The sequence below is a fragment of the Lathyrus oleraceus genome, chromosome 6 (genome assembly GCF_024323335.1).
Source record: "Lathyrus oleraceus cultivar Zhongwan6 chromosome 6, CAAS_Psat_ZW6_1.0, whole genome shotgun sequence".
Taxonomy (NCBI): domain Eukaryota; kingdom Viridiplantae; phylum Streptophyta; class Magnoliopsida; order Fabales; family Fabaceae; genus Lathyrus; species Lathyrus oleraceus.
In genome coordinates this window covers 263,250,141-263,261,465 of record NC_066584.1, presented here as the reverse complement: position 1 = coordinate 263,261,465, position 11,325 = coordinate 263,250,141, and the positions used below count along the sequence as shown (strand labels likewise).

Below are 11,325 nucleotides of genomic sequence, written 5' to 3'. Positions count from 1 at the left end.
TTTTTTAAAATTAGATAAAAAAATCCATTGGATCATTAAAATGTGTTGGATGGATTGGATCAATCCATGCTTATAAATGGATGGATTGGATCAATCCATTAACTTAATTTTTTATGTAGTGGATGGATTGGATGGATTTTTTGATGGATGGATTTGATGGATTTTCTCTAAATGGATCCAATTGCCACCCCTAATTTGGTCCATTAGTCAAACTGATTAGGTTAGATTAACCAAGAATAATTAACACTGTTTTTATAAGAAATCAAGGATTTATGATTTATGAGATCCACTTTAGAAATTGATACAGAAACATAAAAAACTGGAAAGAAAAAAAGCTTCCCACCTTCATTTTATGATAAATTAGTGTTGCCAGCTATTGCTGGAAATCATTCACGGCTTTGGGTTGCCATTCAATTGGTCTCCCATGCATGACTTGTAATAAAATACCTCTGCAATTCAATTCAGATATTAAAACATTGTAATGAGTCAATAATAAGACTTAGCAACTATCTTCTTTGATGGGTAAGTTGTAAAAAAAGGATTAGAACACAGAGTTACTGAAATATATGAATTAGCCTGGCCTATATATCTTTAGACTGATTCAAAATATTTCCTGAGAAAACCTTTATAACAGAATTGCCAATCAAATAAGTATAACGGTTAGAGTTCGATAATAATTACCACAAGAGAGATTCCAAGAAGCACAAAGAAGGAACTTCCAGTACCTTTCCTTTGTCAGATCTCCCTGGCAGGGTGACTTAGGGATGTGGCCTGTGTGTCCTTTTGGCAACGGTAAGAAACACGGTGGTCTCTGAACTAGAGAGTGACTCGAATGGCCTAATAGTGAGTGGCCCGGGATCTTAGAAAGACACTTATATTATCTTAGAATTTTTGTTGAAATTTACTCAACTCTGCAAAACCATCTTCTAGGATGAATGAAGTTTATAAATATTATTCAAAACCCTGTCACACCTAGTGTTCGATTCTCGATACTTCTATTTTCAATAGAGGATCCTCATTTTATAACCAAGCAATCATATTGAATCAAAGTAAACCTCATTTAGCATAACCCTTGAATTATTTTTTCTCTCCGCATAATGATTGCCAGCTTCTGGTATGGAAAGAGGAATAGAAAATGATAACGAAAAAGCAATGGAGAGAGAGTAGATATTGAATGTATACCACAAATTACCAATAGTCCCTACAGGAGCAAAACCCATCTTTAAAATGATGAAATCTATATCCATCTCTCATAATAAGTTCCCTTGAGGTGACTAAAGACATAAGCTTTATTACCAAATGACAATCATCGCAGACACGAAGATTCTTCATTACACGTATTGGCATCCAAGATGGAAGATTAAGCAACCCAAAAGCAAAAGCCAGCTTTTCACTGTGATACTTACGACTTCTATGAACAGAAGAGTCTACGCTAATATATTTTCCGGTATCTTCTATCTTCTTCATCATCTCCCCCAGTTTTATATGAACTTCCTGTATTTGTGGATGACTGGTTTCATCTACAGTGAAAACATTTACTCTGTTATCAACCTCTATCCAGCTACAACCAGGACTCTTTCGAATTCCTTTTGCTTTTATAAGTTTCCTCATATCAGCAACATTTTCTAACTCTCCAGATTCACCATATATATTTGCTAGAAGAACATAACCTCCAGAATCTTCAACATCTAATTCCATCAAATTCTTTGCAGCAGTTTCTGCTAGTCTCAGATCATGATGGATTCGACAGGCTCCTAGTAGAGCGCTCCAAACGGTTGCGTTTGGCTTAAAAGGCATTCCTTCTATCAAATTCTTTGCCTGCTCTAGTAACCCTGCCCGTCCAAGCAGATCTACCATACAAGCAAAGTGCTCATTTGTCGGAGAAATGCCGAAAACTAGAGTCATAGAATCAAAGTAATGTATCCCTTCAACTACTAGTCCCATGTGGCTGCAACCAGATAAAACAGAAACATAGCTTATATGATTGGGTTTACATTTCGACTTTAACATATCCTCAAAAGTTTCAATCACTTTCCTACCTAAACCGTTTTGAGCAAATGCTGCAAGCATAGCATTCCAGGAAATCAGGTCTTTGGTATCTATTGAGTCGAAAGTATTCTTGGCTTCTTCAATTTGTCCACATCTTGAATACATAGTAATGATACTATTTGCAACTGAAATGTTCGAAGTGAGTCCAAACTTCATAGCATGAGTAACAACTTGCATCCCAAGTTTGACTATAGCTAAGTCAGCACAGGCCCGGATTGAAGTTGTAAAAGTGATCCAATCTGGCTGGACTCTATTGCTCCTCATCAAAACATACAGCTTGAGACCTTCTTCAGAGAAGCCATTTTGAACATATGTGCTTAACATGGAGTTCCAACTAACGATGTTCCTCTCAGGCATCATATCAAAATATTCTCGGGCTTTGCCAATGTCTCCACTCCGAGAGAATGCAGTGATCATGGCGGTCCACGATATGGTATTTCTAAGTGGCATTAATCTAAACACAAGATTAGCTTTGTTGGTATCTCCACATTTTGCGTACATTGTTATGACTGCATTCCCCACGGGAGCAGAGGAATCCATCCCACTTTTGATTGTATATCCGTGGAGTAATTCTCCTGTAGCGGCATAATTTTGACCCGAACAAACCCCAAGCACGGTAGGAAGAATAAATTCATCCAACACCACAGAACTCTGTCTCATTTGGTTAAATAATATCAAAGCATCTTCATCGAGGCCGAATTGTGCCACACCAGTGATCAAAGAATTCCAAGAAACATGATCGCGATCCTTTAAACTGTTAAACACACACTTAGCCAATCCTAAGCATCCACATTTAGCATACATATCTATAAGACCATTACCCAAAACCAAATCCAAGCTATGTTCCGTGCGAAGAATCCTAGCATGCAAATGAGCACCCCATTTCAAATCAGAAATGCTGGCACAAGCACTGAGTACACTTCCATAAGTCATATAATTGGGACTAAAACCTTGATTACACATCTCTACAAACATGGCAAGACAATCAACCCCAAAACCATGTTGAGAGAAAATCGAGATCAGCGTGTTCCAAGAAACCTCGTCATGCTCAGGCATTCGGTTGAATATCTGTAGAGCCTTATAAGGTCCATACATTTGAGAATAACCATAAATCATACTATTCCAACAAAACAAACTTGGTCTTTCAATGTCAAAGAAAACTGTCTCCGCCAAACCAACATCTCCACACTTAACATACATACCAACAAGCGAGTTCTGAATGCAAGTTTCCATTCCAAAACCAAACTTAATGACCAAACCATGTAACTGAAGAGCCAATCGAGAGTCTCCAAGTAAACCACAAGCTTTCATTACACTAGTAAACGAAAAGGGGGCATAATTTTGATCGCGACCATTCGATTCCCTAAGCATTAAGTTAAAAGTCTCAACACCTCGTTCATGAAAACCATTTTGAATATAACCCGATATCATAGTTGTCCAAGAAACAGAGTCTTTAACCCTCACAGGCATTTCATCGAACAGTTTATCTGCTTCATTAATTCGACCGGAATTAACAAAAGCACGAATCATTGTGTTCCAAGTAAAGATATTACGATGATTGGTCTCTTGAAAAACTTGAAAAGCGTCGTGTGTTAAGCCACAGTTGGAGTACATGTGAAGTAGATTGTTGAGTAAGAAAAGGGAAGAGTCTAAACCGGAGAGTATGAGTTGAGCATGAAGCTTGCGAGCAACGTGTGGAGATTTGAGGGAGAAGCTACAATGCTTGAATGCTTCGTAGAACTTCTGAGATATTTGCATGTAACACATTTTTGTTTGCAAAATGAGTTCAACTTTGGCACTACCATTGTTTTACATGTAAATTGTTTTATATATCAGATGCCAATAAACCAAATTTTATATTAAGACGTTTGTTTCAGTTTCAATTTTTAAACAATTTCTATAATGTTACACATTTTATTTCAATTTATAATAATTTTTATAATATCACACATATAGTACTAAATTGTGAAGATACGATCAAAATTAATTTCAAAAAGTGACACTTTAGAGTCATTTAATTGGACTATATTGTCTTTTAAAAGTGACACACTTCAATAATTTCTAGAAATCAAATAACTCTTCAAACAACAACTACTCTCATATCACTGCTCTTCTTTATCATTGTGACATTGATGGAAGAGTTATTTAACTTCATTATCATTAAACCCATTTTACCTTAATTTGATAAAAATATACTAATCATCCGAGTAATATATATTGTATTTGGTACGCAACCATATAAAGTAGTATTTTAGTATTCTTAATCAATCAGACATAACAAAATCAATTTTTTTGTATTATTGTCTTGCAGCTTGTTTCAATTCATAAAGATTTTTTCTTAATTTACACCATAGTCTTTTTTATCTTTAATTTGAAAATCATCGAGTTGTTTCATGTCGATCTCTTCCTCTAAATCGTTATGAAGGAAAGTTGTTTTTACAATCATTTACTCAACCTCTAAATCAAGAATAACAATCAAATTCAACACGATTCTGATTGATGACATCTTTACAACGGGTGAGAAAATCTCATTAAAATTAACATTCTTCCTTTGATGAAAAGCTTTCATCATTAATTTGGTTTCATACCTTGGAGATATAGAGTTTCTCTCATGTTTTGCCAAATAACTCCACTTGCTTTCCATAGTCCTTTTGCCTTCAAGCAACTTCACTAAATTATAAGTATGATTATCATGTATTAATTTAATCTCATCAAGCATTTGTAACACCCTAAACTCGGACACATAATTTATAAAATATGTGAAATAAAATACTCAAAAAGGGTGCGACATTTCTCAACATAACGTTCTCAAATCATAATAGCAGCATAAATATAATCTTCAAAACAACTTCAATTGTCTCATAAATAGAAATCAACTTCATTTAATCATAAAATAGTTACTTCAACAACTATAAAAAAAACAAAATAAGATATTCTCAACCCTATGTTACACTATCAGAGCGACACGCGGAAAACTAAACAACGCAAAAAAATAAACAACGAAGAAGACCAACTATGTCATCCTCCAAGACAAGCAATAGCTAAAGCTCCTCAATCTCTATTTGAGTATTTGCACCACATGCGTAAAGAACAACATAGAAACAAATTGGGGTGAGAATACATTCACATAAGCTAACAGTGCATAAAATAACTAGGATAGTGCAATTAACATAATTAATCAACCATACAATCCATCAAATACGATCATCATTTACAAATGTAATTATGTATTCAATGTTTTCATCTCCTATACTCAAATACATCTGGTACCAAAATTCGGATATTCATAGGTGTGTTAATGAATCATCCATCTCGTCACTGGACCGAACTTCTAACTCCTCACTGGACCGAAGTCCTACTCGTCATTAGACCAAAGTCTTAACTCGTCAATGGACATAAGTCCTACCTATCTCCAAAGTACATGATGCATGAATGTTAAACAAATATATGCAATACTCGTCTCAAACTCCAACTTTGATACTCGTCACTAGTTCCTCTCGAACCTAAAGCTCAACATATATCAAGGTCAATGCAAGTTCACATCAATGGTTTCACTGAACCAAAACATCTCAGCATAAACTCAACATTTTTCCTCTTCATGAGGCATCCATCATCAACTTAACACAATAATCAGAAATATACAATTCCTCATCAATATTCATCAAACAATGTCAAACAACATCAAACAACCATCGAAAATAGAACTTGTATTCAACTCTATCAATTTTTATTCATGGTTTAAGGATTACATGCATATCCTTTAAGATCTCAAGAAAAACCATAATTAAACTCAATTACTTATCAAACTCAACTCTAAACATATCTAGAACTTAAATCCCAATTATTTATAAATATATTCAAAATCCTTAAATCACTCTATAGGCACCAAAACTCTTGTCTTTCTAAACCTTTTTTTTATTCCATAAGTTTACCTTTTACTTAAGTTTAAAATAGTATTTTGATATGATATTAAGGGTTTAAAAAACTCTATTGGCAACAATTAATAGTTTAATCTAAACGTAAAAATTATAACTCTAATAACTTCAAAGATTCTCAAATTGAACTAGAAAGTTCTAAAACTCACCGAACATGAACACGAAACCCGTCGTCGACGCCACTCCGGTGACTGCAGCCGCCACCTTCCAGGCGACCCTATTTTTTTCAATTTTCGGTCTGATTCCGTATAGTACCCAATTAAGTACCATAAAATACCCAATTTTTGAATTTGGTCGATTTCGTACCATACCGATTTTTCAGTTTCGACTCTAAACAATCCCACACGCAGAAGAAATCATCATACATCAACCATGTAACATTTAGCACATCAATAACGCACGAATTAAATATTTATATAATTAATTAGTCACAAAATCACCATCATGTTCATCAAATCCAAGCGTATATTCATGAACATAAAAAATCAAAATTCTACATGTAGATTCATACGAAAATCAGCAATAAACGGAGCACAAAAACAATATCACATCACATAAATCTAGAGAGATTTTGCACAAACCATTTCTAGATTCAAACCCCTCATTTATGGAGGAAAATGAAAGAAAAAGGAAAGGAATAAGGGCTTCTCTCTATCCTTCATGCTTAAACATACATATCATGAACAATCCCCTTACCTTGAATTCACGAAAAAAACTTGAAGTTTCGGCTATGGAGCTCTGCTCATACTCTTGCTCTGCTAGTGCTTTGTCTCTACTCTGCCGAGAACTTCTACGTAGTGTCAAACTTTTTCTCTTCCCTTCTATTTAAAATAAAACCCTGTTTATTTTTATTTTAATTAATTCTAATATTCCCCTCAACTCTTAATAATTATATTTACCGCCTTAAATTTAATTAGTTTCTATTTTTCATCCCCAAAGCACAATTTCTCATTTTTTCTATTAATAATTCAGAGGTAGGTAGTCACTTTTGGTTATGGTGTTCTCTTATTCGGTTTTGATTTGTTGATGGTGGTAATGATGTTTGAGAATCTAGTATTATTTTAGCGAGGTTTATTTTTAGTTGTTTGGACCTTTATCAGTCGGGTCCCTTAGGTTTGTTGTGTTTGTTGGACTGTTTTGTTTATTGTTTGTCTTTAGTTGTATCTTATTTGTTCTTTTGTCATTAAAAAACAAAAAAAATCCATTATTTTAAACAAATTACAAGGTAGGAAAAAATAATTTGATAAATTATAAGGGTTAAAGAAAATTTTAATATTTATACTAAAAGAAAATTCTTAAGTCTTAAAGTATCAAAACCATAACCAAAGTCGTTTCAATCACATAAAATTTCAAAATTAGAGGATATTCTTAATCAATTTATGTAGATGTTAATGACTAATTATAAGCATACTAACACTTCAATAAAAACTTTGGAAGTGCAAATAAGAGATTGCAAAACATATGATATATCTGATTGACAAGGAGGTACATGTAGAAGAATCTTATAATAAATACACTTATAAAAATATTGACTAATTCTCCCTTTTAAGAATAAACTAATAAATTGAAAATAAATGTTTAAACTGTGAGGAGAGATGAAAACAAAATGCTCCAAGAAAATCATCAAGATTATAAATCGTAAATTAGAATGATTCTTTCAATCTCATTTTTCTCTTTTTCTCGCTCTTGGTCTCTGCAATCGTCATGCTCGTTTTGTCTTCTCCTAGCTTTATTCCACATATCATATGACCCTCTTGTATGTGCTTCTCTATTTGCCTTAACTTTTTCGGTTTGTCTCATATATCTCCTCGTTTGTTTTAGGTTCGCTCTCACCTTTTCTCCCCTTCTTTCTGTTGTCTTGCTCTTCTTTTGGTGTTTTTCTGCCATGGATATTATAAACCCTAATCCCCAATATCTTTCCAACCAATAAACCATGGAACACATCGAAACGAGCACTGATATTGTGAGACACTTTGTCCATGTGAAGAAAAAACCTACAACAATGGAAGAAACTGAACCAGTTCAAATTCCCAACAATCAGAACCACACAAAAAAATCTAACCATAATCTAAAAAACCTCATTATCCCCTTATATCTACAAACAATCTGATAAACATGACATATCCATTAGACTCTCAGAAAAAATCTACAATCCTACAACATCGAGAACCATACCTGATCTCACAAAAGAGCGTGAAATTTTCTTGTATGAAGATGAGGAAATCCAGGAATAGTTAAATTCTGGTATCAGATATGAGATGTCGAAGGTAATGTCACGACACTAATATCTGAGTAACACAAACAGGATAAAGATAAAGAATAGTAATGCAAGAGACACAAGCAATTGTTAACCCAGTTCGGTGCAACTCACCTATGTCTGGGGGCTACCAAGCCAGGAAGGAAATCCACTAAGTAGAATCAGTTCAAAGACTCTCAGTACACTTCAACAAGTTACACTCTTTCTCACCTAATCTCTACCCGTGCGATTTCTACCTAAGCACTTTTAGATATGAGAACCCACTCACTCCCCCTCAATCACACCTGTGATTTTAAACAAAAATTCCTTATGAAAAGAAGACACTCTTCAATAACACACACTTGATCTTACTTAGCAGTTTCAATCAAGTAGACACACACTTGATCTTGCTTAACAACTTCAATCAAGTAGACACACACTTGATCTTGCTTAACAGCTTCAATAAAGTAGACACACACTCTTGCTTACAAGCTTAGAGTGACAAATTATAACTCATAAATCAGACCAATTCAATCATCTATGGATGAATTGAATGGCTTACAAGTATCCTGACTAAACAAGACACAAACCCTTATATTCTCTCAATATTTCACTCAGTATTGGTTGTGTATCAAATCAGGTTTTCCATGTCTTATTTATAGAAGCATTCAGCTGGACTTGGACATCTTGAAAACCCTAAAACTATTTTCCAATTAAATCTTCTCATGACAGTTGGTTAGATCTCCTTGGAAAATAAGAAAATCAGGTTGTAATTAATGATTGAATGCGCCTGTAAACCAGATCTTCAATCATACATAGATTGCCATTAAATGCGCAATCACAAAACACATAACATTCACCCTAAATATTCTATGTACAGGATGTCATGACATCGGGTCTGACATCCTGGAACAATCCTGCATAATTCCATTTATAATTTCCAGCAGGTACATAATATCAGATGTCATGACATCGTGTATGACATCCTGAAACAATCCTGCATAATTATATTTTTAAACTCCAGCAGGTACATAGATATCTTATGTTAAGATATCACATGCAACATCTTGTGAACACTCTTTGTATTACCAAAATGCTGCCAACACTTAGAACCAACAAACTCCCCCTTTGGCAAATTCTGACTAAAACATATATTTGTCCTTTATGTTCACAAGAAAAACTATCAGCAGTTAAACAACAGTTTAAGCAGCAACAGAATTACTAGTTATAGAAGCAACTAGTAAAACACACAAATGCACAAGGGTACTTCTTCTCCCCCTAAGTCTGTTCAATACAGACATCTCCTTTAAAAATACCAGCACCTGTAACAACCAGAGTCACCCTCTGACATCTGCTTCAACATCACTCAACATCCCCTGTGCACCACATCAGACATCTCCTCTAACATCCGTAAACAAAACAACATTTTGTCTTACATCAAACACATCTCCTTCAATAATAGTTGTTTGTTAGTTCAGCTACACCAGCACATACATATCCACACATTTAACTGCTCCACATAATCACTTCTCCCCCTTTTTAGTCAAAATAGACCAAAGGTGACCAATTAGACAAAATAAATGTCAATCAGCCTAGCAGAGAATATCACAACAGATGTCATAACATATAAAATGTTAAAACATAGTTGTTAGGAGATACAACCCATAATTATACACAGTTGTGATAACTGAGATAATTAGAAATCCATGGAACTCATTAAGAGCCCAAATATTACAACAAGGCATCAGTAAGGACTGCCATAAATTACAAACATTTCAATAGAAAAAACAGCAAATTCTTCAGCATCCAAAGTAGCCAAAACAGTAGGGGGACCAGTCTTCATAACAGCATACAGCACACACAGTCTTCATATCAGGGGGAACCATTACGACTTAATCTGAGGAAGTAGCATCATCTTCACCTTCAGAATCAGTACTGCAACTAGATTGAGCATTGGACCTCTCACTTGAGGTATTGGCATCTGAATCCTTGGTCTCACCAGCCTTCTCAATATCTTCCTTCTCTAAGCTACCAATAAGAACCTCCAAAGCCTCTTTCCTTGCCTTGGCAACCCTAATACCAGTATCTAGCTCCTTACAAGTTTCCTTTAATTGATCAATCAAGCTACCTTGAGAGGCAGACTCCTTCCTTGCAGATGTCATGACAACATCATTGACATGGCTTCCTTCAAACAACTTGTAGTGAATGGATAGTGGAGGCTTTCTTCTGCTGGGAATATCACTTGTGTTGAGAATGCCTGGTTGCTGGCTCAAGATAATTCCACAGATGATAGATGGAAAGGCAATGGGCAGCTTTACTGCATTAGTGGAGGCATGTCTGATAATTTGATCAAACATAAACCTTCCAAAGTCAAAGTTTATCCTGGTTCCAATAGCATAAATGATTCTTCCAAGACCAATAGAGATGGTTGAGATATGATTAGTTGGCACCTAGTTGGCTGAACCAATCTTAGGCAAGATGGCATATTTGACAGTTAGCTTGCCAGCTGATAAATGCTTCTTACTAGGCCACTCCTTAACTTGGCCAACAGTAATAGTCCTACAGACTTCATTGTCTGTAGCCTCTAACTCCACGCCTCCTTCAGTTCCTCTCCCTAGGAACTTGTTGATTATGGTTAGGGAGAACCTCACACATCTACCTCTTACAAACACCCTGCAGAATTCCTTGCTACTCTTTTCAGAAATATCCTCTAGGATATTCACAACAAACTCTTTTACTAACCCTTCAAAGCATTAGGGCAAAGCAACAGTAGTTTTCATCAGACCAGCATTCTTGATCAAATCCATCACTTCCTTCACTTCAGCAGCCTCCTTTCCCAGCTCCCTTTCAACATCATCCCTCCTTTGAATGACAAACGTCCACTTGGCAGCACCATCTTCTAGATGGAATGAGATGTCTAAGTGCACAGCTGCAACTTTTCCTGGAGACTTTTTAACAGTCTGTCTTTTAGCAAGCGAGATGTCTGGGACATCGACTTCAACATCCTCTTCAGAGTCAGAACTCTCTCTGACCTTCCTCTTCTTGACCTCAACTTTACTCCATGATTTGGAGGGTCCTACACCAGCAGTCTTCTTCCTAGTCCTG

At 35.3% G+C, this 11,325-nt stretch overlaps 1 protein-coding gene and 1 long non-coding RNA gene across 2 annotated transcripts; both read right to left on the bottom strand.

Moving 5' to 3' along the window:
* Window positions 1-1,136: 1,136 nt before the first annotated feature.
* Window positions 1,137-3,919, bottom strand: LOC127097335 (pentatricopeptide repeat-containing protein At2g13600). The gene has a single exon (XM_051035827.1). It carries the CDS (start codon window positions 3,814-3,816, stop codon window positions 1,189-1,191), a length of 2,628 nt encoding a protein of 875 aa, XP_050891784.1. The 5' UTR covers window positions 3,817-3,919; the 3' UTR covers window positions 1,137-1,188.
* A 984-nt stretch (window positions 3,920-4,903) lies between these two features.
* On the bottom strand, window positions 4,904-6,795 carry LOC127097685 (uncharacterized). The gene is made up of 3 exons (XR_007793135.1): window positions 6,681-6,795; window positions 6,134-6,314; window positions 4,904-5,107 (listed from the first exon to the last, which is right to left on the bottom strand). It is a non-coding gene; the product is annotated as an uncharacterized LOC127097685 (long non-coding RNA).
* Between the last annotated feature and the right edge of the window lie 4,530 nt (window positions 6,796-11,325).